Genomic DNA, 23,612 nt, shown 5'->3' with positions numbered 1-23,612 from the left:
TAGAGAAGTGCAAAATAATAATAATAATAATAATAATAATAATAATAATAATAAATTGTCAACAGAAAGCATTACGCATGTACAATTTAGGTTTCTTTGTTTCTTTTCGTTTTTTGTTGCTGTTTGTTTTCTCGGATAATTGTTCGTAGTGAATAACTTTTGACTATTCTATCAAAGGGGAGAAAAGCCAAAGAGGGTAAAATTTCAATAGACAAACCCAAAAAAAAAGACAGAAAACTCGCAATCTTTTATCCCTATTACTTCCCATTGTCTCGTTGAGTTTATTCTCCACTCTCCTCCTTTTCTCGTTTTTTTTTTGCTTTTTTTTTTCTTATCTGTCTGTATATGTTTCTCGCGTTACGTCTCTGTACAACTAACAACCCCCTTCTCTCTCTCTCTATCTCTCTGTCTCTTTCCTTATTCACACATTGGCAGGTCGCACAACACCGCCGAGTCCCAGAAATAGAAAAAAAAGATCTCAACTCATTCATATATATATATATATATTGATGAACCCCCTTCTACGCCTTCTTCTTGGTTGATAACCGCGGTGCTGTCGGTGCGTACACGGCGCTCTTGTTTACTGGATTCGGCACTGTTAGTTCTAATGCGAGTGTCCGCGTTACATCACTCCACACCCGCCGTCCAGCTGTTGGTGGAAAGAGTGGAATGGCGGGCTCCGCGTCTAGGGCGTACAACTCGAGTAAATCTTCCGTGCGCTTCGTCAAGGACGAATCTGTTATACTGTGTGATGTATTTAATGTTGATGATGTATTTAATGGTGTGGGAGTGGGCGAGAGTGATGGCGATGGGGATCTTGTGCCTTCAAAGAGTTTACTGCTGAGTTCGCTGCAGTGTGCACGCCAGATGGGTGTGCCCTCTTCCACTACACTCTGCAGCACCGCGTGCACTAACTCTGCAATGATGTTTTCCATCACATGACTTCCAAGCACGTTAAGTACGAGTTGCTCAGCGGCAGCCCGTGTGGCGACACTGTGGGAGCGATCCTGTCGTGCGTACATTTGCAATTCGCCTAAACAACTCATAAGCATCACTGCCTTTTCATCTTGTCGTAATCGAGGCATTTCATCTAAAGTCCTGTTAGAGGATTCCTTCGTCGTGCTGGTCTCCGTCTCCACTGTAGTATCATAACTAATAAGTTGATACATAGTAAGTTCATCAAATAAACGAGCCAAACGTCGTTTTGATAATATATACCGTACAACACTACTTAACTCCACTGTTTCCAATCGTGGCATTAACCGTGCTACACGATCCAGTGTTTCCTGTCTTGCATAACTCTCTCCTACGAGCATATAGTTTACAAAAGAATCCTTTGTAATCCGCAAAGCTGTCATCCCCTCCGCATCTGCAGAGATCTGCGGAAGAGAATGATGAAGAACGCCCTGTTCTCGCAGGTGTCGCATCGTAGATGCCAGTCGCCCACGTCTGTGATTTTCCTTCTTGTGTGTTACATCGTCAATATACCCAAAATCAAGGCGTATGTGTTTCCACAGTTGCTGCATCATGGAGTTGTGCCGCTCTGGGGCCACATATGTTCTGCAAATGGCACTACGTGCAATGTGTGCAGTTCCCGCCGAGTGTTCTCCCCATGAGTTGTACGTCACATCACATAGTAGACAAGTGGCATGTCGTGTTGATATTAGAAGCACTGAAGCGGCGGTGTAACTCACACCACGTGTGCAAACCCGTCGCATTAATGACCACGTTATGACCAACTACCACTATCACTACTACGATTATTATTATTATTATTATTATTATTATTATTATTATTATTATTATTATTATTATTATTATTATTATTATTATTATTATTATTATTAATCACAATAATAATAGTAAAGCAATATACACGCACACAGACACAAACAAACAAACAAACAAACAATACGCCCTTTGCCCCCCCACAGATCAGAAGGAATGCAAGGAATAAATACATAAAGAAGAGGAAGAAAAGAAAGAAGAAAAGGGGGTGAGAATTTTGAGGGAGAGATCAATTCAAAGATGCAGAATTGATGCAATTAAAATGAAACAAAGAAAAGCAAAACATTTCAGTCCAACAGATGGAACAGAAAAGAAAATAAATTTCCGAATAACCAGTAAATGAATGAAAAAACGAAAAAAAGATATTCGAAGCCAGAGGAAGACCCCAATCATAGAAGTGAAGAGGAGGAAGTGAGGAGGAAGAAAGAGAGAGAGAGAGAAACAAAAAAATGATCTCACCCATGAAACAAAGCCAATGAAAAAAAAGGTAAAAATATACCTTGCATCAGTTATTTCGCCTGCTCTTTTTTTCTTTCACTATTTGCAACTCCACTAAAACACACACTCACATTTTCTCTTCATCTTTCCCTTTCGTAGGGAGAAATGACTCTCTTTCGCGTTTCTTGTGTATAATAATGGGAGTGGATGGTGTGTGGTTTGTCTTTTCTTTTCCCCTCCCCTTTATCCCCCACCCACTCCTCATTCACTCACTACGCATACTATCTTGTCTACGCCTTGATGGATGTCTTGAAGTGGTTGTTAATCCTGCGGTTCACAACCTTCAGATAACGGCAGCGGCCAGTGCCTGTGCGGCGACGCTTGATGGCCTTCACGGACCAGTTATAACGACGGCGGCTGGCGCGTGGATACGCACAGGCGGCACAGCGCTCCCACTGCACGTGATAGGCATTGCGGCCGCAGCGACGGCAGAGAATGTGCGTGCGCCCATGGCGCTGACCCATTGATGTGGTACCCTTCGTCATCTTCGCGTCCGGCTAGCTAATATATATATATATATAGATATATATATATATACATATAAAAGAAAGAAAAAAGTAGGTGTTGTTGAAAGTCAGAACATATACATAATTAAGACAAAATAAGAAGGGAACAATAGGTAATAGCAGCAGTAATAGTAGTAATAATAAAAAGGCAGTTGTATGGCAAATGAGGATAGAAATAGTTGGATAGTAACAGCATTAGGGTCGGTTATCCAGCTTCCGTTAGCCTATACAGGCCCAAGTATGGGAGACCTGAGAGGATACCACCGTCATGCCATTATTAATATTATTATTACCCTCTCCATTCTCCTGCAAATTACAGTTTTCATCCACCACTTTTTTTTCATCATCATTATTTTCTTCTTCTCCCTCTTCCTTTTCGGCTGCGATGGGAATATGCCATTTGAGAGGTTCCACTTCCTGAATGCATTGAGCATAGGGAGCTGGTAACTCCCAATGTAGAAGTGTACGGTTATCTTTCCGAGAGCATTTAAAAGATATACGATGACGATCTCGCCATCGAGCAAAGAAACGAGGACTGAGAAGTTTAAAGTGATGATCACGCATCAAATCATTTGTGAGTACCCACACAGTTTTCTCCACTGTGCCAACAACAGCATCGGTTGGTGTAGTCAGCTCTAATGCTGCGTAGAGCCAACAAAGATCATCATTAAGTCCACTTGGAGTACAATAGAGAATTCCATCACGACGCCACTGGGAAGCTAGAACCTCATCAGAGTTTGTCATATTCTTTGTTTCACAATGTCTTTCATGTAGAATAATTAACGGTCGCATTCCACGACGTCGTGCTTCTTGTACTGCAAGATCAATCAAGTGAAAATTTACCCCAACATCTACACTACCTCGTTTAGACCAAATAATATCTTGCGGCTTAATATCTTCTTCTCTTTTACCAAGTTTTAGTAAGAGTGCCCGCTTCGCATCTGAATACCAGCTACTCAAACCATAATAACCCAAATTAGCGCCATCAATCAAGACATCAATGTTTTGACCATGCAGTGCTACAAATCGTCTCCATGTCTCAAATCCAATTCGAACACGGACGGATTTCTTTCGTTGTGCCACTAATGCCACCTCCACCACATCTTTCAGTAATCTTGTCTTTTGTGCGGTGGTGAAGCGGTGTCCTTTCAGTACAGTATGACAACAACTACAGCTACCTGGTTGTTGTGTGGAATCACTATTTGGAAATAATACCGTTTCCACCCGCAGTCCAGCACGCTGCGCCCATGGAGAAAGTACATCACTTAACATCTCCGGCGGTACACACAAGACATGTTCCTGCATTTCCCGCAGTATGTGGTGTAGTGTGGAGATTGGCTCCTGTAAGGCCACGCAGAGTCGGCCAAGTTCCACGTAGTCTTCGGCGCGCAACTCAATGCCCTGGCGAAGCGCCTCTGCATACACGGCGAAGGCCATGGATCGATCTAAACGTTTACACCAGAAATTTAGAAATACGGAGGTACTTCGAAGTCGCAGGAGTTTCTTAGAAACCAAAAAGGAGAACATCTGCGTAGCAGCAGCCGCATCTCCCACAGCACACTGCAGGCGTAATACCACCGAAAGCACACTCTCATCATCCCACGATTCTACTAAATTAGAGGCCTGTACTAGTCGTACTAGCTCCATTCCTGCAATCTCATTATGTGTCTGTTCACAGAGGAATAGAGCACTGGCAAATGCCTTCATGGAGAAAATAGATTTGCTCAAAGCATCTCGAATCTCATGCGCTACTTGATCAACATTACGCGTACTCACCAGCTGTCCTACACGACGCTGTAGTTCCTCCGCTGGTGAGCAAGACTTCCACCGTGTCTGAAAAGAACAAAGTGAATGGCCTACAGAAATCCACTGAAGCCCTACAGCAGTTGAAATTCGTCTCATTTACAAAAACATAGCCTTCACTTTTCGCTCCCCACAGTGTTACACGTGAGAGTATGATTTTCTCTTGCCTTTTTTTGTTACTTTTACTCTTCCTTGGGGATATATATATATATATATATTATTGTTATTATTTTTGTATGTATTCCCAACGACAAAGAGAAAAAAAAAGCATATATACACATAGATAGAGGCATACACACGTATTGCAGAGAGCCAATCTGCGCCTGTACTTGCAACCGAAGCCCATAATGATTCCAAGAACAAAAAAAAAAATAATAAATAAAAAATAAGAGAGATCAACAGGACAATTACCACAAAAAGTATACCTCGTGGTATCATTTTTAAGTGATATAAAACAATAACAATAATAATAAACAATGATAACAAAAAAAAAATGCACAATAGTACGAAAAGATAATTCCTTGTGGTAAAAAGTCTGAGTGAATTTTTCAGCTTGTACATTCAGGGCATAAAGTGTGATTTAGTGAAAGACTCTGGGCATTTTTTGCCTGAGAAACAAAAACAATCCCTGCAGAAGAAGGAGAGCAAGAAAGAAAAAGAATACGGCCCATATAATATTGGGAAATAAAAGCCAATTTCCCTGTGCGACGAGGATAAATTCACATGTTCCTGCTGATACAGAATCCTGATATGCTAATAGGGCAATCTGTAAAGCTGCTAGTGGAATCAAAAACCACATAATACGAAATACGCTTTCATGCCATAAGAGTAGAAAACCAAACACAAACACAAGAAGACAGGAACTGATTCCACTAATAACAATTGTAACTACAGATTTCCCTGCACAATCTGAAACACCCATACAACCCAACGCTAGAAAAAACACATTTAGCTCAAATACGAATAAGCAACAAAGATACACCATACGTAATATAGCAGAGTGTCGCTCTACAATTCGATCACCATGAAATCCAAAACATGCAAATCCAAAACAATTGATAGAATCATACGTTAAAAATACTCGAAGCATGCGAAGTAATGCAATAAAGCATGTGGAAATAACTGCGACATAAAGGAAAGTATAAGAATAGTTATGACCTATTTCTACAGGAACATAAATACCAGCTGCGTTAACATAACGTTGGAAAATAAATTGTGGCATCGCCAAACAAAGAGCGAAACACAAACTTGAAAGAATCTGAGCAGTAAGAATATCATGTATAACAGCAATATTTCCCCCAACTCGCTTCGTCATACGGTACCGAAGGTACGTGATAAAACTTACAATATTATACAACGGTACTACTGGAACTACATGAAGATGAGGAGATGGAAACGCACAAGTCATTTCGCCATACACTCTATCCCGTTCTTTTCCTCTCATCAAGAAAATCATACCAATAAGGTTTGCAGCATAACCTATACCGTATATGGTAACTGTATAATAACCATAAGCTTGATAAGAAACAGTATCACCAACTAGCATCCAATGCACCGTAACAAGCACAACAGCAGCAATAAAAAAAAACTCTGCAATAATATTTAGTAACATCAAGAACAAATCAATATACCACATTCTATTTACGTAGTTTGACCTAATAGAGTTTAATCGGCCCGGTGGTAAAATATGAGGATACTCACAAAGTAAAGTTACAAACTCAAAGCCGCTATCTCTTAGCACTTCATACTGTTTTGAATTGAGGCGTACAAATGGTAATTTAAAAAGTGAGGGAAGGTATTCATAAACACCTTGTGGAACTCGCTGTACCTCCGGTGGAATCAAGCTATCCACACAGCGTTGCACTTCTGAACGCACCAACTCATCATTGAGGTCAAGCAATTGTGAGTCAATCACCATTCGCATAAGATATGGATTAAGTCGCGCTTCCTGCAGTTCAGCACCAGTAACGAGTTCCTCAGGAGAACGACTTGAGAGAGCAGCAGCAACAAGATGACCAAAGCATTCATTAGGATTTTTTCGATACGCACGTAGAGTAGAAGGGAGATCAATCTCAACACGTAGTGGCTCTGGATCTTCCTCTTCTTCTTCTACTTCAACAGATTCCTCTTTGTCATTATTTGCCTCTACAGATACGTCACCGGCATAATCATTTCCACCATAATTAAGGAGAAAAGGAGGGTTGTTATCCGGTGGTTGCGTCCCACTCATACGTACAACCTGCAGAGAAACAGCACCCTCCCCTGCCTCTCCTGTATTGCTATTGTCATTACCGTCTGTTGTATATGGCTCTAGTATTCTTTCAATAAGATTATTAGCACTATTGACAGCCAGTCGAACTACTCTTGCTGCTCCATCGCGAACAGCATTCCAGGCAGTGGAGGAATAATTACCACTTTCTTGTACGTGTATGTCTACATTGTTGTGTTCGTCTTTTGTTCCAAATGGAGCATTGCTGGAATTTCCTCCTTGTGTTCCAAATGAGCGTGCAGTAAGAAATGTTGGACTTACGCCTGTGGCCATACTCGGTTCATTGCTTGAGGTACGTGATACTCCCCCATCCAAGTATACTGGATGTACCGAGACAAACGAGGAACCAGCAGGCGATTGAGCATCAAACATCACTCCTCGCCTTTTTTCTGTTCTATTTATGGTATTATTGTTAATTAATATAATTCACCCTTCTATTTTTTTTTTCTTTTTTCTTTCGTTTTCTTTTTTTCTTATTTTACTTATTAATATATCTCTACGTCTGCTGTGACACTTTGTCTTTTTCTTCTGCCTGAAAGCAGAATAGAGAAAATACGCAAAAAAAACAGATAATTTGAGAGTGAGCGGGGTGAGGAAGTGAAAAAAAAGAAACTAATTTTCCGTTGTTGTTTTTTCCCCCACTTCCCTTGCTATGGGACTATCAGCAGCACTCAATCTCCCTTCACTCCACTATCGCATAAGCGGAGAAGGATGTGTGAGGAGAACGAAAAAGAAAAGAAGAAACAATACGAACGAGGGAAAGTAGGAAATAAAACGGAACCAAAAGGAGGAGGGAGAAAAAAAAATAGAGTAACAATAGAAATAATGATAAGTTTTAAGTCCTATGAGAAGCGTCCACCATTCCACAGACATAATAAGAAAAATAATAATATGAAAAAGAATGGGGAATACAGAGCCCTGCGCGTGCTTAGGCAGACTCATTGAGCGAACATTTCATTTATCGCGGCTCCTCACCTATTATTATTCTCTATGCGTCTAGGTGGGTGTATTTTTTTTTCGTTATTTTGCATCAACAAAACACTATCTCATCCGTGAAAAAAAGAAAAGATATATGAGCATCCGTTTTATTACCCGTTCAACTAAAGTTATATATATATATTTTTTTCGCTGCTCTCTTATCTCTTCTCATTTCGTTCCAACTTTCGGCTCCGCTGGATCGTAGCAGCGTTTTTTTTTTTTCCCCCTCTCACCCTCACTTTCTTTCTCCCATCCACATTTTGTTCGTCATAATGTTCTTACTACTCAATCTGTTTTATTTTTTTTTAACAAGTGTATACGTTGTTTTTGTTTTTTTTTTTTTTTGGTTTTTTGGTTTGGTTTTGTGTTTGTTGCTGATTGTCCCTTTTTTCTCGTTCGTTTTACCTGCTTCCGCATCTCCTTCAATAGAAGACATATCCCTCCTTTCTCCTTTTTTTTTCTCTCTCTCGCCTCTGCCGTCTCTCAGCATATGGGTCGAGAGGGGAGAATGATGAGAACAATGATGAGAAGCGACAAAAACCCAGCGTTTCTACTTCACAAAGAGAGATGACAGCGAGGCCTCTTGATGGAGATTGTGAATAGCCTGCACGAGCAGCGGGGCGATGGTGAGAACGGTCAGCTTGCTGCACTTCTGCGAGTTCACGTGCTGTGGAATGGAGTCGGACACGACGAGTTCACTGAGGGCATCGCAGCGGGAAATACGCTCGCAGGCGGGATCGGTGAGAATGCCGTGACTCGCACACGCCACCAGCCGCACGGCTCCCATCTCTTTGAGTAAATCACATGCCTTGCAAAGTGTACCGGCGGTGTCAACCATGTCATCCACAATAATACACGTGTAGCCATCGACGTTTCCAACAGTCTGCATGGAATCCACACGGCCCGCCTCCACACGGCGTTTGAGAATCGTCACAATATGACTGGCGCCAATGCGATCGGCGAGAACATTCGCCCGTTCCACACCGCCCGCATCTGGCGAGACAACAACGGTGCGTTGGGCGTCAAACCACGGCTGTCGCTTGATGTAGGTGGCGAACTCGGGGAACATGAGGAGATTGTCTACTGGCATGTTGCGGAAGAAACCCTGAATTTGCCCGCAGTGCAGATCGAGTGTCACCACGCGGTCAACGCCCATACATTGAATGAGTTGCGCCACAGCGGAGGCGGAGATGGGAACACGCGGCTCCGTCTTGCGGTCCTGTCGGCTGTACGCAAAGTACGGCACAATGGCGGTAATGCGTTTGGCGGAGGAGAGTTTGAGTGTGTGGACGAGTAGGAGAAGTTCCATCATGGAGGTGTTGAGATCGGTGTGTTCGTTGGCGGCAGTGGGTTGGAGAATAAAGCAGTCCTCACCGCGAACATCGTCTAGAATCTTAATATTTAGTTCACCATTCGCAAAACGTTTAATCTCCGTACGGCAAAGCGGGATGTTGAGGCACTTGGCCACACTTTCCGATAAGGCGGAGTTAGAGGTGCCAGAGACAAGGCGAATGCGGTACGATGTCTCCACCCGTGGCTTGCTGTGTTCTCGATAGAAGAACGCCTCACCTGCCGCCACTCGGTGTCCTTTGCTTGGAACACTCTGCACCGGGTTTGTTTGCATCTCCACACGATAGTACAAGAAGATACTATATCAATCACTAGCTGTATTATTGGTATTTGTTGTGGTGCATTTGGCGTATACAGATATGCATATACACATATGTGTAGGGGGAGAAAGAGAGTAAATAGGTAATTAAGTGTGTGTGTGCGTGTGTGTGAAATCAGAATAGAAAGAGAATGGGAAGGGTGTGAGAGAAACTTTAAGGGGATATGACAGGAGAATACACGTTAATTATTTTTTTCCCCCATGGCTATAAGAATATAGCACATATATATACAAAATCATTACACAAAAAACAGGTATCCAAAAACACGGTGGAACAACATTCAGCAAATAAGAATGAAGACTAAAAAAAAAAACGTTGGGAAGTCATCATCATCATATTATATATATATATATATATATATATATATATATATATATATATATATATATATATATATATAATGCAGCAACTTTGTTACAAGAGTTAGTGACTGCGTACTAACATAAAGGAAAACGAAAAGAATTACGACATCACGTAAAACAAAAAAATCCGGACGGAATACCTAGATAATGCATACGTATCTCCGTTTAAGAAATAAAACGAGGAAAAAGAAATAGAAAAAAGAAAAGAAACTCCCACGCAAACATGCCCTGTCTCCACAAGAGCTTAACTCGGTAAATCCCAAGAATTGTCTGCCCCAGACCTAATGCAAGTATCAACGAAAGCAATGGCATGGTCTTTAAAAATAAATCTTGTATCCACTTTGCCACAACCTCCTCACATGGACGATCTGCAAATTCACATAGTGGCAAAGGACAGTGATCCCAACCAAAACAGGCGACACCATCTATACCAGGACACAAATCATCTCCATTTGTCATGTAACTCGAAGCAAATGCGGTATTCCAGAAACCTTTTTGTAGTTCTACTACCCACACAACAGTAAGAGCAAGTGCAGCTAAGAGAAGTGCAATGATTCAAGTATTTACGAACATCAATCGTGGAATACGCACCCATACGCTAACAACAGTAGCCATAGAAACGATGAGTACTGCCAGTAAAGCACCACTTGTCAACCAAGAGAAGATAAACACATGCTGGCTCAAATAGAAAAGTCTATATTCTGGGGATAATTGAGTGATGAAATGCAGCAACAGTGTGGTTGAAAGAACCACCTGTCCAAAGCATAATGCTATTAATCCATGTCGAGAATCCTGAGGACTGATAGTGGGTCCTTGTCTTCCCCGCAACATGAAACCACTCACACTTCTTGTGTGCGGCCTTTACCGTTACAGTTAATGAAATTTAAATACATAATAGTAGCCGTATGGAAGGTAAAGAAAAACAAAGAAAGGAAAAAAAAGGAAAATTGTAAATGCACAGAGAAATAATTAGTAACTACTTCAAAGATGAGACAAGGCAGAGAAGAACAATAAGAAGCAGAAGAAGCAAAAAAAAAGAGATCATCACAGGTCTATAAAATAATAATAGTAATTTTAGTACATGAACCGCATCCGAAGTGAAATTTGGGGATCACTTACGTTGTATTGTTCCTCATTCATAAAATGTTTCGCCATTTTCCCCATTTTAGGCACATCCAGTGGATGCCATTTGCGAAACCCACGCCGGAGACTCTCCATACTCTTCTCTCTCTGCTGTTCCCGCAGAGCATGGGCCTCACGGAGAAGTCTGCAACACCCACATCCGCAGATGCACCGGTTGGAACACTGTTCTAATTGTGGTCTCCTCTCCATCCGGGGAGAACTAACGGATAAAGAGTAAATAAATACAAAAAAAAAGAATAAAGAGAGCTAAAAGCATACAAATTGTTTGGGTTGATATATATATATATATATATATATATATATATATATATGTATAAGCATAAACATAGAAGGTAATATACTCCCCAAGGGGGTTCTCTGCACAACTGGGGGAACGAAGGAAAAAAAAAAAATACACTTTGCACAATTCGCAGTGATGGATCCTTACCTCTCAAAATAAAGACAATAATAATAATAATAATAATAATAATAATAATAATAATAATAATAATAATAATGTGGAAATATTGAGATCAAACCTCATCTCCTAGACGATGATAAACGCCCTGGAAGGACACGTGTAAGAAGTCCAGCATGCACAGCCATAGGAGCCAAAAACACATTACGCTCAAAGTCCTCTGAGCTTTCTACATCACGACGACGAATATCTTCTTCACGCATCATCGAGCGAAGTTGTGCCCACACGGTGGGTGAAACAACCGCATGCCTCTCCAATAGCAAAGACGATACTCTGTCTGGGAGAATGATATGGTTATTATTGTTAGAGCTTGTAAGTTCTGCTGGTGGTAAGTTACCTACATTACTTATCTTATCCTGCTGATGCTTCTGTGTTTGGTTCTCTGTTTTTGAGTTAAAATCTGTCAATGAGTTTCGCCTAATGGGTGATACATTTGGGGTAGTTCCACTGCTCCTTAAACGGACACAAGAATCAACAACATCTGCAGTATTTTTCCGTGATGATGTATTCATCATGGGCACCATGTTAGGTGTACTGCTGACTTCCCCTGTAAATTGGGACTGTATAAATGGTGCTTTAGACTTTTTTGTACCTGATAGTAATAATGCCAGATCACTCATAATAGATTTAAAACACAATACACGCTGATTATATTCCTCCATAAGTAATGCACTTCGGTTACTTTCCTCATTACAGAATAAGGAACGAAGCGTCAAACCAACATTTACACCACTACTATTACTATTATTATAATCCTTGTTAACAATATCATGAAGATAAATTTCCTCTATATTCCTTTTTTGAGTACTGTTAACGTATATGGGTGGAGTAAACTCTGATACACGCCACTCGGCATCCGAAGATTTTCTTCCAAGCCGCCTTATGAGTTCCTCCCTTCGTCGCAGGAGTGCCAATACTGTTCGATCTGGAAGTATAGCAGTGTTGGCATCGAGAAAGTGTTCCACCTCTCTCCAATCCGTACTTTCTACTATTTTGTGCGCCTTCTCAGCAGCATCAAGCATACGGCGGCGTAATGCCTCGGCTTCTAGAATATCTGTACGCATGTAGCGGCGTATCTCAGGCGGTGCGGAGTAAATTTTCTGCAGTGCATTTGTAAGTTCATCCTCGTCAAAATGACGACAGGCCCGACGAAGTGGTTTGAGGAGTGGCTTGCATTCTTCAAGATTCTTAACAAGGGCTTTTCGGCAACGCAAGAGAATATCACCGAGATTGATGTTTTGTTGTTGAAAATTCGGTGAAGTTATAATGCTATTCTGTGCACTAACAATGGCACTTTCCAATTCCAGCACATCACCAGACTCTAACACGTCCTCTAACAGTTTTTTCATTTCCATATAGTGTACCCCCTAAAACCTGTACGCTACCAGTACCCGCCCCCTAATTTTCTTTATCTATCTATATATCGATCTAAATTATTTTTTAATTTGGTAATGGCGTAATTGGTACTGGTTTTCTCTTACTCTCTTTTTGAAGTAATGTACAAAGTTATATAAAGTAATAAAGCAAGAATTTACAAAAAAAAAAACAAAGAGAAAGAGGGATGGCTGAGATCACGTAAGAGATAAAATAAATGAAAAAAGGGATGAATAAAGGAGTATAATAGCAATGCAAATTTGTATAGTTGTAAATTTTTTTTAAGTATTTATTGAACGTGCATAAAAGAAAAGTCTATGCCTTACTTTTCTCTAACAGAAAGAGAAGGAGTGAAAAGGAAATTTTATTATTAATAGATTTCCGATTATCGGCTTTTCATAACGAAGTTTAACAGCAAAAAAAAAACACAGTGAATCTGAAAAGACTCCCATTTTACCATAAAACGTTCTGTTCCTTGCCGAAAAGGAGATGTTGAAAACAGCACCTTTTAGTCCGTTTCCTGATCAAGGAGTGGGAAAAGGCAGGGGTTGGGTGAGTGTTTAAAAACCTTACGCTTTGAAGCAAAGCCCCATAAGATAGGAAAGAATGTATACACACTCACATAAATATAAGCATATATATATATTCCTAATACCAGACACATCCCTCTCCCAGCTCCCTTTCTCTCTTCCCCTCTCAAAAAAAAAAAAAAACGAATCCCTTACTCTTCATTTGGGTCCTCTTTGTTTCTTCTTCTTTGTCGTTTCTTTTTTTTTCTCTTCTTGCCTTCCTTTCTCTTCAGAGCGCACAAGCGCAAACCATCATCTTCATTATTACAACTTCCGCCTCTTTCCCTTTGTGTTTGCGGTCCCACTCCCTGCGGCGGTCTCCCCCTCCGCCTGACTCTCCTGCCACATCTTCTGCATCCACGCCGGCACCACGGAGTTCTCCTTCCACGGCCGCTGCAGACTTCCCTCCTCCGGCCAGTGCTGGACGTGCAGCTGAAACAGCGGCGAGCGGCAGAGCGTGGAGGGATTGTTCAGCGTCTGCAAGAGCAGCGGGAAGGGCGTAGACCAGCGATAGGCCACAAAGAAACCTACAACCATTGGCAGCAACAGCTGCTTAAAAAACAAATCACGCCACCTGGAAAAATCGTAATCCATTACGGTCATATCTTCTAACTCATCCGTATATATATATCTTGCCTGTACCATACGAGTATCCTTGGTTACCAAGATACGATAAAAGAGATAGAAAGAAACGGTCAAAACCACAGCGTGTACCAGTAAAAAGACATTTCTGATCATCCGTTGCGTTTCTGGGTCAGTTGAATCAAGGCTCCAAGAGATAAATAAAACCAGAAGCGCGGCAAGTAAATTCATTATGAAGGTTGTTACCCCCTCGACAGACTTTTACTTTACTAAATCACTCTTTCTTTCTTATCCTTTTTTTTTGTTGTTGTTCTTTTACTTCGTCTAATTAAACAAAGAGATAGAGAGGGATGCAGCTGAAACTCCACGGGGGTGCTGTATATCACAAGTACAAGGGGAGAGAAAGAAGAAATAAAAAGAAAAAGAAAAACGCCACCACGGCAATAAAATACTACCTCATAAAAGAAAAAACAGTACGAAAATAGAAACAAAGAACAAGTGCACTTAATTTTATGGAGAATACAGATAAAAAACAGAACAAAAAAGAAAGATAGAGGAGAAAAGAGTTAGCCGTTTTATTGAAAGAAAGTAGAATAAGAGTCTTGTTCACACAAACACACTTTTTTTTTTTTTGGTTTATCCATGGAGTCTCTCCCTTCATCTTGTGTGTGTTTTTTTTTTCCTTCGTTCATTCTATGTATATGTCTATCTATCTCTCCTTCTCCCATGGTGTATGTATGTATGTATGTGTGTCTGCCTATTTGTGTATGAGACTCTTTTCTTGTTCTTGTTGTTGTTGTTGTTTTTTCCCTTTCTTCTTCCTTTTCTTCTTTTCCTTTCGTTCCCTTCTCCCATTTCCCCTTATACCTTTACTTCATGAGTGAGCGCCAGTTCATAGGCCGGAAGAGATGTAGTCCCGCGTAGTCGGTTGTGATCACCATTCCAGGAATCTGTGCATGCCAGTGGGCCTCCTTTGGGTGTACGAGTCCCTGGTGTTGGAACATCAGTTGATCGGGAATGCCGGTGAGGTCTTGGCGGCCAAAGAGTTCGCCGATCACCTCCTTCTCCTCACTCGGATCCCGCTCAAGACTGAGATCCCACAGTGTGCACTGCCCATCATCCCCGGTGACGGAGAGCACACTCTCATTATGCAGTGAGAACTCCACAGACGTGATACTTCCCTTGTGCCACGGGAGCTGTTGAATGGGAGTACTCTCGCCAATTTTGCGGAGATCCCACACCGCCACTGCACCACTGTCAGCGCCTGTGACAAGCAGGTGTGAGGCCTGACGGGCCTTGTTCCAACTTGCAACGTTAATGTCGGTGGGATCGGCCTGCCAGCTGATCTTGCTCTTCCGCATATCACGTGTGTCCCACACCCCCACCACACCCCCAACGCGAGTTGCTATGAGAACATCCGCTTGTGTGGGACTCCACTGAATCTCTTCAACAGATGGTGCCTTCTCACCGTTGGTGCTGCTGGCAATTGGCTTCCATCTTCCATCGTCTGATGGTTTCCACACGAATATATCTCCATTGCAATCACCAGAAGCGAAAACACCCTGGGAGACAATGCTCCAGTCCAAACCGTAACCTTCCGTCTTGTGAGATGTTGATGGAGTACAAAAGAGCATCGCAGACTGCTTTTTCGGTACACCCTGACGTGCCTGTTTCTTCGCCCAAGCTGCATGATCACACAGCATGGAAACATCATTCTCCAAATCAAATACCTGCACGTGTCCCGCGTCTGACCAGACGGCGACCAAGTTTGTATTATGGTGGGCGCAACGAACACGATTTGCCGTGCCATAATGAGATATTGTACGATGTACCATTATTGGTTCACCATTGTTTACTTCCTCCCCATCTTGGTCGTTGTCATCTTCGCTATCACCTTCGTCACCAATGTAACTTCCATCGCTGTCACTGTCGCTATCGGCATCATGCTTCGTACGGCATATGTTTGTAATACGTAGTACGTAGAGTTGGTTCTTGGGGAGTTCATCCGCCTGTGAGCCACAGACAAGTGTAAGAGAGAGTGGATATTTAGTACGATTGGCAGCGTCTTTATCCTGTAACACATCAAAGGAAAGACATGGATACTCTGTACGTAGTTGAAAGAAGGAATCATACGCCTTATTAGCATACTCAAGTTGCATTTCCTCTGTTCCAACCTCAGCCTGATCACTACGCCAAATAGTAGGAGCTGCTTCATCACCTTCATTATCATCTTCCTGCTGCAATGCGGCATCATCAAATGTCACTCGTCGCATTCCCTTCGATAGTGCATCTGTCTCACGCTGGAATTCGGCGTAATCCTCATCATCGTCATCATCATCGTCAGCGCCATCATCGATGATCTCTTCTTCAATTATTTCATCTACAAAGTCACCATTCATGCTGTCAACATCATCATCATCATCGTCCTCCTCCTCGTCGGATGCGTCCTCCCACTCCTCGTCCTCATTGTTCTTTCCCGCAATTTTCTGCTGAAGTCGTCGTTCTTTTTCCTCTCTTGCGATTTTCTTTGCTTTCGCCTCCTCTTCTTCAATCTCCTCACGGTCGCGCAGTCGTCTGCGTGTGGTGGGAAGATCCTCCTCAGCGCGAGCTATAAGCTTCGTACCCTTTTTCATCGCCGTACCTACACAGATGGGGTAATCACGACTCTTGTTGAGCACCCACGTAAATGAATGCAAGGAAAATAAAATATAAAAAAGAAAGAAACAAATATAGGAATAGAATAAAAGAAATTAGTAAAGATAATTGAACAAATCAATTAAAAAAAACAGACACACAGCGAAAAACAAAATACAGAGACACACACACAAACACATACAAGCATGTGCGGTGTTCCCTCTTCTTCGTCTTATATATATATATATATATATATATATATATATATATACCTCGATCTATATTTCCATCTCTCTTTCAGTTTTGATTCTATCACGAGAGATCTTTAGAAGCACGTACTTCATGCAACATGGCGTACAACAGCGGCACAGACGCCGGGGCTCCTGTCAAATTTAGTTGTGTAGCCAAAACAGCATGCGGTACGGATGCAGCAGCATCTTTGCCAGATCTAGTCTCCGCACGGAATACCGCCAGTGAGTGCTCCAGACCGTTAAAAGCTAAATACTCCTTAATAAGTTCATTAATCAACAAATTTTCTGGTGGCACAGGTGGTCTTGCTGAACTTGTGTCTCCTTCCTGTGTGACGCCATCCTGCAAGGATTGAAAGATAGCGGCTCGTAGCTCTGCTTTAATATGATCTATCACTCCTTTTGTCTCCAACACCTCACGCATTGCTGTCTTTAACGATTCTTGCTTAGACATCCCGATGTGTTCCCCCTTTTTTTTGCCGTTATTGACACTATCGACCCACCACAGGCTATACAAAGAATAAGAGGGAGAAAAAGCCCAAATATTGTAAGAAAAATTGTTACCAAGAATAATACCACTAGTAGTTGTTGTACTAGTAGAAGAATTAGTAATGGTTGGAATAGTAAATTTGGAATCAGGGAGCAATATTTGGAACAAATAGAATATATATATATATATATATATATATATATATATATAGAACATCCAACTCCAAATAAACACCAATCAACACATTTTTCGATTTTATTTTTGATGTCATGCACAAAACGCAAATTAGAAAACTTGTTATTGATTAAAAAAATATAAATATATATCCGAAGTACGTCCTTACTTTGTTTTTGTTATTTTTTGAAATACCCCCCACCACCTCTTAGAAAACGTTCACATCAGAGGAATTCGGTGCGGGTGTTGTCGTTGTAGTTGTAGTCGTGGTTGTTTCCGGGCATGGCAAAGGCTCATGATAGTGTAGTGTGTCACTAGTAATCATAAAGGCTGCCACACATAGTAAAAGAACAGCGAACATGAGTACATAAATGGCACGTTTTTGTTTCTTCTCTTGATGATCGCTCTTATACCACTTAATACGCATCAACGACAAACAAACAAGGACAATGATCCCAACAGCGTTAACAATACTACTAGGATGACTACCTGGCTGTGTCACAAGGGCAATGTTTAACACTATGGCCACAATAAAAATGATAACATATACAATTATGAGAGTTCTTGTGAGTAGCCTTGTTGACCGCGGCTCATGGCCTTCATGAAGACCATCAATGTGTTCGTTCAGCATTCCACCTCCATTTTGTTTTCGTTTCTTTTTTTTTTTACTTCCTACTATAGTCCTTATAAAAGGTTTTACCGCATTCGATACAAAAGGAGAAAAAAAAAAAGAAGAACAGGCAACTATCAATAAAAGGTTCTCAATAATAATTGAAAAAAGGTTGGATTGTGTATTTTGGCTGATGCTAACGATGATATTGCTCTTTTTCTTTGAATTGTCTTTTCGCTTGCCTCACTACATACAAAGACGAAGTGAAGGATAAGAAACCAAATAACGATAAAACGATAAGATGCACACACATACACACGCAGAAACAAAGAGAGAGAGAGAGAGGGAAACTTATTTTCTCTCTGTCGCTTAGTGTAGGAAAAAATAAAGAAATATGTCTACCCCATGAATACGATAAGTCTGTAGTACCAAGAGCAAAAAAAAGAAATAACGAGGAAGGTACCAAAGCAAAACACTAATAATAATAATAATAATAATAATAATAATAATAATAATAATAATAATAATAATAATAATAATAATAATAATAATAATAATAATAATAATAATAATAATAATAAATACGATTAAATCCAAAAAAAAAGATACAAAATACCTCTTTTTTCTTTCTCTTGCTCTAGAGGTTATCTGCATTCTTCCTGCATGTCTCACGTAGTAATATGACTGCCTCCCATGAAACCCGACTCCCCGCCACACTGCACTCCACCAATCGCCTACATCTACTGCAGAGTAATCGCACCGATTCATCCGTTACGGCAGTACCGGTGAGATCGAGTGATTGGAGCAGCGGACACGCCGATACCAACACACCCACCTCCGCATCTGTGATGTTTGTTTCGCCCCTAAAACTGAGAAATCCCACGCAGGGGCCGGTGCCCTCCAGCCACAACGCCACCTCGTCTTCCGAGAAGTAAACGCACCCGTGTCTCTGCATACATTTGTTTCCACGCATTGCAATAACTGCTGTACGTCTCATTTCCCTTCCCAGCCTCTCGCAGGTAGTGAAGCCACCAGAGAAGATCAAAACTATTAGTAAGAGCAGGACCGCCGAGTTCCTCCATGCGCAACCAATCCCGAACACCATAGGTAAAGAAAAAAGACTCTGCAGATATTAACTCCCGTACTCTATTAGCCTCATCATCATAGAAGCATCCAGAAGAACGGCAGTAAATCAAGGAGATAAGGCGAAGTGAAAGAAGGGGTGCTTGTAGCTCTAGTGTCATATTTAACAACCTTTCTTGTTTATCTGGAGCAGGATTGAGTTCACGAAGTTGTGTGGCCAATTCATCATCATCTACATTCATGTGTTCCCCAAACACTCCCAATTCAGCATAATCAAACTCTGGAAGTGGTACATGCATTCGATCACCCTGTATTGTCAGACAACGAAAAGGACTCAGTACATATAAAGGAAGCTCACGTTGCTCTCGAGATACAAGTGTTAAGTGTCGTAGTGGAGTAGTGGTACTGGTAGATTTAACTTTTCGTATAAAATTTTCATTACTTTTCTTTTCCTCATTTTCATTCTTGTTACTGGTAGTAATGTTGAACTCCAAAAGTGCCTCTTCCTCCTTTTGAAGGACATTATTGTAAGCATGTAGACAATCTGTTAACTCCAGTGCATGAAGGGAAGAGTTCGCAATACGTAGTAACTCCTGTAATTGATTCGCATCATTAGCTGCACGTGCCAGACAAATACGCAGTCCATCTGTGGGACTTTCTACAACGTACAGTGAACCGGTATAAAATAAGGTTTCCGGTACATCTGTCAATATCTCCCCATCTAACACAGACGGACGGTTGTGTGCGTTGAAGATATTATTCCACTCTTGCAGTAAAGCGCATCTTTCATTCCACGCCTGTTCCTCCGCCTCTACACGTAAACTTTCCAATGCGGCGCCATCTACGATATCCTCCGCCGTCTCAATACAAGACACCATCGTCTCCATAACACTTCCAATCGCCGCTGCAGTACCACCCCTCTACGGCAATAGCAATCATTTCCTCAACGATTTCACGGGCGAAAAGGAATGACTCTGCAACATTACCTTCACCAGATATAAATTCCATTAGTTAACATGGGAGTTCATACACGGTGGGTGGACGAGCGACACAAAGCATATCATCCTCAGTTACATCATCAAAGCTGTGGAGTGTTAATGATGAATCCTTTACTTCTTCTGGGACTGCAATACGGCAAGCATAACCTTCTGTCATGGTATCATCAATTTCCTGGATACGCTGCAAAACAGGTCCCCATCCCTGTTTTCCCGTAGACTTTATTTGTACCATCAATGACTTTATTACAAAGATATTGAGATCTGTAGCAGCTGCTTGATTAGACACTGCAATATCTATTATTTGTTCGATAGAAAGGAAATTTTTACTCTTGTTATCATTTTCCTTTTTTTTTTTTTTTTTTTTGAGACTGATACTTATTTTTCCTTATTCCTCTTTTTTCACTATCATCCTTTTTATCTCCTTTTTTTTCTCCTTCTACCAATGGTACCTCTGGTACTTTCAGGTGATGACTAGCGTACCTTTGTACAAGAGTTTGAACATCTGTTTCCACCCAAATGGTGAGAGTACTTGCCCAGCTTAAAAGAAGCGCATACTTATCCATATCCATTATACACGCCATAACTTCAACTGTAGGATTTAATCGAATAGCCTCATCAGATGTGAAGGGTTGTATCGTTGAAGAAAGTTTCCTGTATGCCATATCCACCTCATCAGCGAGGCAGTTGTACACATGCTGCCAATAGCGACACAAGTGATGATCATCAACTACACGCATAAGTTTAAATGTCATAGGAACGAGACCTTTGGGCGCCTCAGGGACTCCACCAACGCAACACATTGGGGGTGGGTAATACCCAACTGCAAAAAAAGCATAAATAGATTGCTCCTCATCCGATGCAAAGAGTTCCAAGTCATAAAATTGTTGTATTTTTAATCCTATAGCTGCCTCAATTGTTGCCAAAGCATAACTTATTTTACTCTCAAACGATGCCCCCTCATTTGGAGGTTGTGAAAGATCTTCTGGTACAGGTAGTCCAAGTGAGTAGGTTGTTTTTTGACGAAAATTTAAACTCTGTAACCAACGCCACTGTGATACTGATGGAGATTCCTCATTTACTTTTACTATGGGTGGTAAATTTCTATTGCATTCCGGCACAAGCATTAACATACCATCTGAACATACAGAAGAAAGAAAATAACCAAGACAAAGCCCCGGGGTTAGGCGTTTTGTGAGGCTCTCACGGTACTCTGCTGTTGCAGTTAAATATCGAATACAATGCCGATAACGATTGGGTAAAAATGATACACGCGCACTTTCCTTACACAGTAAAGACTGTGAGTATGTGAAACGTTCCAATTCTTCAATATCATGCCATACTCCTGCAGATCGTGGAATCGTATCTTCCGATTCTACTTTACAAATGGTAAGAATAAAAAGAGAACCCATTTCATGTAATATAGGGGTATCAAAAATGTAACCCAAACTTGGAAAAATTCTGCCATTTTGAATTTTTTTAGCTGCTCTAATAAAATGAGCTTTAAACGAATTCACCCCACGTTTTGCATATAAGGCGTCCCATTCTTGTAATTTCACTTTTGCCCAATTTTCACTAGTTCCACCAAGACGGAGAAGCCATTGATAATCCTCGCAATCCTCCCGAAGTTGCATAAGTTCTTCCCGTGTAGGCCCATTTTGAATAACTTCTGCAATCAAACTTCCATTCGCATTTTTAAAAATCTTTTTTTTTTACCATAGAAACAAACCACTGCGAGATAAATACCGGGTGGGTGACAATGTGTGAAGCACTTCATCCGTCTCTCCTCTAGTAGTGAATGTTCAAAGTCTGCAGCCTGTGATGGAACCAGAGGTTTAAAACAAGGTTCAAATGGAACATCTAAAGTTTCATCTCGTGATTTCCATAAAAATATTGTACGATCTGCGTGAGCTAGAAGAACAGCGAGGTGGGAACAATTTGCTGAGAAACCTGGCAATTGCTCTGCCATCTTATAAAGCGTTTGTTGTAGTATTTGTGGAAATCTTTCATCCATATCCGGTATAGGGCAGAGAATAAGTTCCTCAATAACTAGAAGGTGATTTAAAACACCAGTAGAACTAGAATCAGTAACTTTATTATCAAAACGTTTTGTAGATTCAATCCATTCTTGTACCACTTTATCTCTTTCTTGTGGTGTTCGAGGACAAGTGCGCAATCGAGCAAAATCATCATCCATCATAGCACCAATATGTTCCGTGTCAGAGAAAATGATATTTAATACCTCAAATACATTTAAAGGTTTTTCAAACTTGTAGTGTGCAACAAACTCCACACTATATGCTCGCATTTTTACAACTCGTTCAGAGTCATTTGCATCACCGTACATAGAAACCATTGCTATTTTCAACGCGTCATGAAACCATAGAAGATCTTCCCTATCTCTGCAATAAGCCATGAATTGTATCCCATCTACACGGAAAGTAACTTGATGATGTGATATTAGTGGAAAGTCCAATGATCCCAAAAGTGGGTAAGCTGCGAGAATGGATGTTTCCCCTTTATTATTTAAGGATTTCGTGATAATAAAAAACAATATGCCACAGTCCAATCACGTGCCACAGCGAATATTCTACTTTTGGGTCTTTCAAACCCTTCCTGTACAGGAACAGCACACAAGACACGTATCTCACCCAAACCAGTTTCTGTAAATACGGTAGCCTCTAGTTGAGGTTCGGTACAACTGCGTCGTGCAGATGGATTACGAAGAAGACTTGTATAATATCGACTTTGCAAAAAACGAGCATGTGGTAAAAAAAGTGAGAGTGGAGGGTGTAAATCTTCTTCATTTTCCTCCTCTGTTTGTACTGTCTGTGAATTAACAGCTAAAGGAGTAGTAGAATTATTTGCAATGAAATCTGTAGTATTGTCACTGCTCTTATCACGTGAAACATTTCCCAAAATACCAAGTTTTGCTTGTAACACCATATTTGTTGCATCTTGAAGCATCGATCGATTTGTAGTCTTTGTTGCACGTTTCAATGTTAAGAGGGAGTCAATTTGTACAAAAGCCGCTTGACGTAACCACTTGGAAGAACTATCATATTTTTTTGGACTATTTGTTGTCATATACTCTCCCTAGCAATATTTTTTACCATAATCATCTTGTCATCCTCATCAACGGTGTTATCTATGCCTTGTGATATTATACAGTCCTCTACTACTTTGGCTGCGGCTACACGAACCCCTTTCCGTTGTGACTCCGTCCATTCCTTTTTAATACTAAACTGTTTTTCCATCACTTTACCGGGAAACTCAATGCCGGAAGTATCCGGCAGTCGCCAACGGGTTTCTTCTAGATTGCCCCACTGTGCTTACGCCACTTCACCCGTTTCTAATCGTATTTCCACCCAAGAATTAT

The 23,612-nt window shown here is 41.1% G+C and overlaps 17 protein-coding genes across 17 annotated transcripts; all 17 read right to left on the bottom strand.

Annotated features, from left to right (window-relative positions):
• Window positions 1-521: 521 nt before the first annotated feature.
• Window positions 522-1,718, bottom strand: LSM04_003663 (uncharacterized protein; the record flags this gene model as incomplete). Its single annotated transcript, XM_067331750.1, has 1 exon — window positions 522-1,718. One exon carries the CDS (start codon window positions 1,716-1,718, stop codon window positions 522-524), a length of 1,197 nt encoding a protein of 398 aa, XP_067190188.1.
• A 798-nt stretch (window positions 1,719-2,516) lies between these two features.
• On the bottom strand, window positions 2,517-2,771 carry LSM04_002931 (Ribosomal protein L37e; the record flags this gene model as incomplete). The annotated part of the gene is made up of 1 exon (XM_067331749.1): window positions 2,517-2,771. One exon carries the CDS (start codon window positions 2,769-2,771, stop codon window positions 2,517-2,519), a length of 255 nt encoding a protein of 84 aa, XP_067190178.1.
• A 240-nt stretch (window positions 2,772-3,011) lies between these two features.
• LSM04_001934 (Protein-only RNase P) lies at window positions 3,012-4,694 on the bottom strand (the record flags this gene model as incomplete). Its single annotated transcript, XM_067331748.1, has 1 exon — window positions 3,012-4,694. The coding sequence occupies one exon, from the start codon at window positions 4,692-4,694 to the stop codon at window positions 3,012-3,014; it is 1,683 nt and encodes a 560-aa protein (XP_067190164.1).
• A 481-nt stretch (window positions 4,695-5,175) lies between these two features.
• On the bottom strand, window positions 5,176-7,236 carry LSM04_005303 (uncharacterized protein; the record flags this gene model as incomplete). Its single annotated transcript, XM_067331746.1, has 1 exon — window positions 5,176-7,236. One exon carries the CDS (start codon window positions 7,234-7,236, stop codon window positions 5,176-5,178), a length of 2,061 nt encoding a protein of 686 aa, XP_067190205.1.
• Window positions 7,237-8,392: 1,156 nt separating this feature from the next.
• Window positions 8,393-9,466, bottom strand: LSM04_000447 (Ribose-phosphate pyrophosphokinase; the record flags this gene model as incomplete). The annotated part of the gene is made up of 1 exon (XM_067331745.1): window positions 8,393-9,466. One exon carries the CDS (start codon window positions 9,464-9,466, stop codon window positions 8,393-8,395), a length of 1,074 nt encoding a protein of 357 aa, XP_067190137.1.
• Window positions 9,467-10,039: 573 nt separating this feature from the next.
• Window positions 10,040-10,333, bottom strand: LSM04_007826 (uncharacterized protein; the record flags this gene model as incomplete). Its single annotated transcript, XM_067331744.1, has 1 exon — window positions 10,040-10,333. The coding sequence occupies one exon, from the start codon at window positions 10,331-10,333 to the stop codon at window positions 10,040-10,042; it is 294 nt and encodes a 97-aa protein (XP_067190233.1).
• A 96-nt stretch (window positions 10,334-10,429) lies between these two features.
• LSM04_008588 (uncharacterized protein) lies at window positions 10,430-10,705 on the bottom strand (the record flags this gene model as incomplete). The annotated part of the gene is made up of 1 exon (XM_067331743.1): window positions 10,430-10,705. The coding sequence occupies one exon, from the start codon at window positions 10,703-10,705 to the stop codon at window positions 10,430-10,432; it is 276 nt and encodes a 91-aa protein (XP_067190245.1).
• A 243-nt stretch (window positions 10,706-10,948) lies between these two features.
• Window positions 10,949-11,206, bottom strand: LSM04_009089 (uncharacterized protein; the record flags this gene model as incomplete). The annotated part of the gene is made up of 1 exon (XM_067331742.1): window positions 10,949-11,206. The coding sequence occupies one exon, from the start codon at window positions 11,204-11,206 to the stop codon at window positions 10,949-10,951; it is 258 nt and encodes an 85-aa protein (XP_067190257.1).
• A 330-nt stretch (window positions 11,207-11,536) lies between these two features.
• LSM04_006256 (uncharacterized protein) lies at window positions 11,537-12,829 on the bottom strand (the record flags this gene model as incomplete). The annotated part of the gene is made up of 1 exon (XM_067331741.1): window positions 11,537-12,829. The coding sequence occupies one exon, from the start codon at window positions 12,827-12,829 to the stop codon at window positions 11,537-11,539; it is 1,293 nt and encodes a 430-aa protein (XP_067190214.1).
• An 852-nt stretch (window positions 12,830-13,681) lies between these two features.
• LSM04_000882 (SRP-independent targeting protein 3) lies at window positions 13,682-14,020 on the bottom strand (the record flags this gene model as incomplete). Its single annotated transcript, XM_067331740.1, has 1 exon — window positions 13,682-14,020. The coding sequence occupies one exon, from the start codon at window positions 14,018-14,020 to the stop codon at window positions 13,682-13,684; it is 339 nt and encodes a 112-aa protein (XP_067190140.1).
• An 848-nt stretch (window positions 14,021-14,868) lies between these two features.
• On the bottom strand, window positions 14,869-16,632 carry LSM04_002051 (Histone-binding protein RBBP4; the record flags this gene model as incomplete). Its single annotated transcript, XM_067331739.1, has 1 exon — window positions 14,869-16,632. The coding sequence occupies one exon, from the start codon at window positions 16,630-16,632 to the stop codon at window positions 14,869-14,871; it is 1,764 nt and encodes a 587-aa protein (XP_067190167.1).
• A 313-nt stretch (window positions 16,633-16,945) lies between these two features.
• Window positions 16,946-17,335, bottom strand: LSM04_003956 (FGFR1 oncogene partner (FOP); the record flags this gene model as incomplete). Its single annotated transcript, XM_067331738.1, has 1 exon — window positions 16,946-17,335. The coding sequence occupies one exon, from the start codon at window positions 17,333-17,335 to the stop codon at window positions 16,946-16,948; it is 390 nt and encodes a 129-aa protein (XP_067190192.1).
• Window positions 17,336-17,753: 418 nt separating this feature from the next.
• On the bottom strand, window positions 17,754-18,176 carry LSM04_008284 (Protein of unknown function DUF2678; the record flags this gene model as incomplete). Its single annotated transcript, XM_067331737.1, has 1 exon — window positions 17,754-18,176. One exon carries the CDS (start codon window positions 18,174-18,176, stop codon window positions 17,754-17,756), a length of 423 nt encoding a protein of 140 aa, XP_067190243.1.
• A 616-nt stretch (window positions 18,177-18,792) lies between these two features.
• Window positions 18,793-20,116, bottom strand: LSM04_004236 (uncharacterized protein; the record flags this gene model as incomplete). Its single annotated transcript, XM_067331734.1, has 2 exons — window positions 18,793-18,998; window positions 19,039-20,116. The coding sequence occupies 2 exons, from the start codon at window positions 20,114-20,116 to the stop codon at window positions 18,793-18,795; spliced, it is 1,284 nt and encodes a 427-aa protein (XP_067190196.1).
• Window positions 20,117-20,249: 133 nt separating this feature from the next.
• Window positions 20,250-21,867, bottom strand: LSM04_002240 (uncharacterized protein; the record flags this gene model as incomplete). Its single annotated transcript, XM_067331733.1, has 2 exons — window positions 20,250-20,497; window positions 20,709-21,867. 2 exons carry the CDS (start codon window positions 21,865-21,867, stop codon window positions 20,250-20,252), a joined length of 1,407 nt encoding a protein of 468 aa, XP_067190169.1.
• Window positions 21,868-21,908: 41 nt separating this feature from the next.
• Window positions 21,909-22,649, bottom strand: LSM04_001250 (uncharacterized protein; the record flags this gene model as incomplete). The annotated part of the gene is made up of 1 exon (XM_067331732.1): window positions 21,909-22,649. The coding sequence occupies one exon, from the start codon at window positions 22,647-22,649 to the stop codon at window positions 21,909-21,911; it is 741 nt and encodes a 246-aa protein (XP_067190154.1).
• A 110-nt stretch (window positions 22,650-22,759) lies between these two features.
• On the bottom strand, window positions 22,760-23,320 carry LSM04_001810 (uncharacterized protein; the record flags this gene model as incomplete). The annotated part of the gene is made up of 1 exon (XM_067331731.1): window positions 22,760-23,320. The coding sequence occupies one exon, from the start codon at window positions 23,318-23,320 to the stop codon at window positions 22,760-22,762; it is 561 nt and encodes a 186-aa protein (XP_067190160.1).
• Between the last annotated feature and the right edge of the window lie 292 nt (window positions 23,321-23,612).

Source organism: Trypanosoma melophagium (genome assembly GCF_022059095.1).
Source record: "Trypanosoma melophagium isolate St. Kilda chromosome Unknown ctg29segment0, whole genome shotgun sequence".
NCBI lineage: Eukaryota > Euglenozoa > Kinetoplastea > Trypanosomatida > Trypanosomatidae > Trypanosoma > Trypanosoma melophagium.
Note: the sequence above shows the minus strand (reverse complement) of the source record. Positions and strands in the feature narration are given on the sequence as shown.